This window comes from Muscardinus avellanarius, assembly GCF_963383645.1.
Source record: "Muscardinus avellanarius genome assembly, chromosome: 1".
NCBI classification, from domain to species: domain Eukaryota; kingdom Metazoa; phylum Chordata; class Mammalia; order Rodentia; family Gliridae; genus Muscardinus; species Muscardinus avellanarius.
Window position 1 is genome coordinate 234201553 of NC_137786.1, and position 3536 is coordinate 234205088.

At 63.5% G+C, this 3536-nt stretch overlaps 1 protein-coding gene across 1 annotated transcript; it reads right to left on the reverse strand.

Moving 5' to 3' along the window:
• Nucleotides 1–1179: 1179 nt before the first annotated feature.
• Nucleotides 1180–2300, reverse strand: CDK2AP2 (cyclin dependent kinase 2 associated protein 2; the record flags this gene model as incomplete). The annotated part of the gene is made up of 4 exons (XM_080696104.1): nt 1180–1247; nt 1613–1745; nt 1821–1921; nt 2219–2300. The coding sequence occupies 4 exons, from the start codon at nt 2298–2300 to the stop codon at nt 1180–1182; spliced, it is 384 nt and encodes a 127-aa protein (XP_080552230.1).
• Between the last annotated feature and the right edge of the window lie 1236 nt (nt 2301–3536).

Consider the following 3536-nt stretch of genomic DNA (forward strand, 5'->3'; position numbering starts at 1 on the left):
CCCCAGCCCCGGGGGCCCTCCCCGGCTCCGCACCCGCTGCAGTCCCGGAACCTGGGACCCGGGGTCGGGCTCTGCTCGCCCTCAGCCCCCAGCAACGCCTGGCCAGGAGCTCGTGGCTCTGCCTTGCCTCCGCCTAGGGCTGGGGCGCCAGGGCCCCGGCCTCCAGCTGCACACCCGGGCAGAGGCCTTTGTTACTCGACATCTCTGGGCCAGCCCTTGAAATGGCACCCCAGGCCTTCCCCACCGAGGCCCATGAGACCACACCAGCCTGAAGAAAGATGCGGGACAGTGGCACGGCACCTAGCCAGGCCTCTGCTCCTGGCTGCAGACAGGGCTGCGCTGGGAGCCTTTCAGGGCCCATTCTGAGTTGACGGTGGTGGTGGGGCACGAAGGCGTGTGAGGGAGTGGCTTAAGTGAACTGGCATTTCCAGCCTGCCAGGCATCACTGCCAATCCAGAGGAAGAGCCCTCTAGGTCTGGGCTGGCTAGGGCCTCCAGCTGTGGCCCGGGGGGGACCCTGTGCTGCCCCCTGGTGGCACTGCAGAAAGGCAGGCCACGCTCAGCTACAAGAGCTCTGCCTGACCCTTCGACTCCTCACAACTGGGGAGGCAGAGGGGCAGGGCCACCCAGGGCCGTGGACAGCAGACGCCAGGCAAAGCCAGGTCCTCAGCCTCCTCTTCCCCACACGTCCCGGGTCCTCCTCCTGCCTAGCCCACCCAGGCTTAGCTGAGCAACCAGACCCAGAAAGGCTCAAAGCTGAGAAAGACTCCAAATCATCTTTTTATTTCTATAAAAAGGGCATATTTAGCAAAAGACGTACCGAGAAAAGAGTGGCTATGGCCCGAGATGAGGCAGGGAGGCGGCAGGCTTTCTGGGCCCCGCTGGGAGGGGGCCCGGGACAGGCAAGTCCTAAGTGCAGAGTAGTGGGGGCCTCCCCTAGGGCAGCACTGCAGGCAGGTCAGGGTGGGGCTCACAGTGACCTGGCTGCGGACCCTTGCGGGGGAGGGGCCCAGCAGTGCTGCCACCGAGTGAAAGCCGCTCCCTGGGTCCTAGAGGGCACCCACCAGGGCACGAGACAGGAAGCCCAGGAAAGGAAGTGCAATTCGGGGCCAGGCCAAGGAGAAGCAGGTGCTCTGCAGTGGCCGGAAAGGTCCAGACGCTGAGGCCAGGGTGCTTCCTGTTACGTGCGGGCGTTTCTCTCTGTTTCTGCCAGGCATTCTCTGACCAGGGCCCGGGCATGGATGATGCCTGGGGTGGGGACAGGGCGGGAATGTGGCGTACAGAGTCTCAGCAGCCCCCACAGCCCCCACGCCCCAGCATCTGACCCTGCCCTCCCACCCTCCAGATTTAGATCCCACTCTACCCACCCCCTTTTGCTTGAGCAGAAGAAGCTGCAGTCAGGAGCTGGATGACATTAGGCAGACGCCTGGCCAATCCTCAGCGTCGCCCTGTTGAAATAACTTCCCCGGCACTTTCCTGGGCATTGACTCGGTTTCAATTCAATTCGAACTCTTCTCTGGTTAGTGACACTGGCCCTAGTCTAGGCTGGCTGAAGTGCCCCGCACTGACTCCAGGTGCCCATCCTTGGAGGCAGGGGGCCTGGCCTCACTTACCTCTCTTCAGGCGCTCCATGGCGCTCTTGCTTCCAGCGTAGGTAGGCCGAATCTCTTTGCCCATTTCCTCAATGACTGACAGCAGGTCCGTGTAGGTGCTCTGGGAGCCCTGGGCACCGGGTGGCTTCATCGCCTATGTCAAAAGAAAACAGGGCAGTGAGCACAGGTCCCGAGTGGGCCCGCATAGCAAACCCTTGGCCACACTCACCTGCACATAGCCCATGGAGGGCGGCCCAAAGTCGTTAAACAGTGGTCTGAACGGGGCAGCGGCTCCTGGCACCGAGCCCGAGGGCGAAGGGACACTTCCGGCTGCAACAGGCACGAATAAGAGGTTAGCGCTGGGCAGGGACCCCTTGTCCCAGGTTGCCAAGACCCCCGACCAGGTTCGCCCGAATCCTTCCAAAGGGATGCTTCATTCCATGCCGATCAACTTCAGAGACACGCCCCTGCCCCTGCGCTCCACCTACGAGCCCTTACGTGACCACGCCCACCTCACAGACCAGCAAACTGAGGTTGGGTGAGGCTAGGCGGCAAGCCCAGTACTGCAGAACTGAGGCCGTCTTCTCCACGAGAAGACCTCGAGCAGGGGTGGAGCTGGATCCTCACCTGTAGGAACCGGGGTGCCTGGCCCAGGCGTGCTGGAGCCGGGGGTGCTGCTGGGGGCGGGGGCGATGGGTTTGTAGGACATCCCCAACTCCTAGGTGCGGCGGACGCCGGCCGGCCGCTCCTCGGGGGTTGGCTGCCGGGCAGCTCAGCCGCGCTCTGATTGGCAAGCGGGTTGCACGCCCCTGGTAAATAGAGCTCTGGCCGGAAGGGTGGGCGGGCAAGATAGCTTCCTCACTCCCGATTGGTGCATAAAGCTGTCACTCGAGCCTCCTTATTGGCCAGACCTGCCCCCGCAGGTCGCAATCGCTGCCGATTGGCTTGCGCCTTCCGGACCTCGCACCTGTCTGCTCCGGATTGGGCGGTGACGGGCGCCCTCCGCAATTGGCGAGTTCGCGGCCCAGGCCGGCGCGCTCTCAATCCGATTAGTCCCAAGGCCCGTAGGCGGGGCCTCGGAAGCCAGGACCTGGGTCCCGGCGGCCCGGCGCGGGCCGACGGGTCTTCTCGGCCGCGGGCGCCGCCCTCTCGCCTCGCTCGCGCGGTCCCGGCGTCCGCTCCGCGCTGCCCAGTCTCGGTCCGGTTGGGTCTGCTGCCGTCCCTGCTGTCGGCGGCGCGCCGGCCCTCCGCTCCGGGTGCCGCCGGACGCGGGGCTTTGACGTGAGGAGCCCTGCGCCCCACCCGAGCGCTTTTACGTCACCTTTCACCGGTTCAACACCCTTTCCCCGGTCTGCGCATGCGCCCGCCTCGGGCCTTCCACTGTCCCCATGGCAACGGATCCCTCACCAACGTCACCACCCGCGGCTCTTCTCCGGATTGGCTGGTCCTCGGGTCTAGGCTAGTGTTAGGTCCAAGGGCGGCTTCAGAGACCCCTGGACCTGCACCCCGAAGGCCCGCGCCTTTATCTCGGATAGTGACAAAACCACAGCAGTTAACCTTCACTGCGCACCTACTGTGTGCCGGGACCCTGGGCCCAAAGGGTCACGGGCAAGGACACCGCCTGAGGCCAGCGGGGTGGGTTCCATCTCAGCACCTCCAATAGTAACCTTCTTCCTGGGAAAGTTTGTTTCCTACACGTCCCTCGGCTTCTCCATCCGTAAAGTGGAGAAACTCATAACTCCTTGGAGTGGCTGTTTGGGTTAAGTGAATACCAAAGCCGAGCGTGGTGGTGCACGCTTGTAATCCCCGCATTCGGGAGGCTGAGACAGGAGGATCGCGGTTCAAGGACAGCCACAGCTACTTAGGCCCTTTGCAACTCAGTGAGACCCTGGTTCAAAATAAAGAATAAAAAAAATAGGGCTGGGGGTGTAGCTCAGAGGTAGAA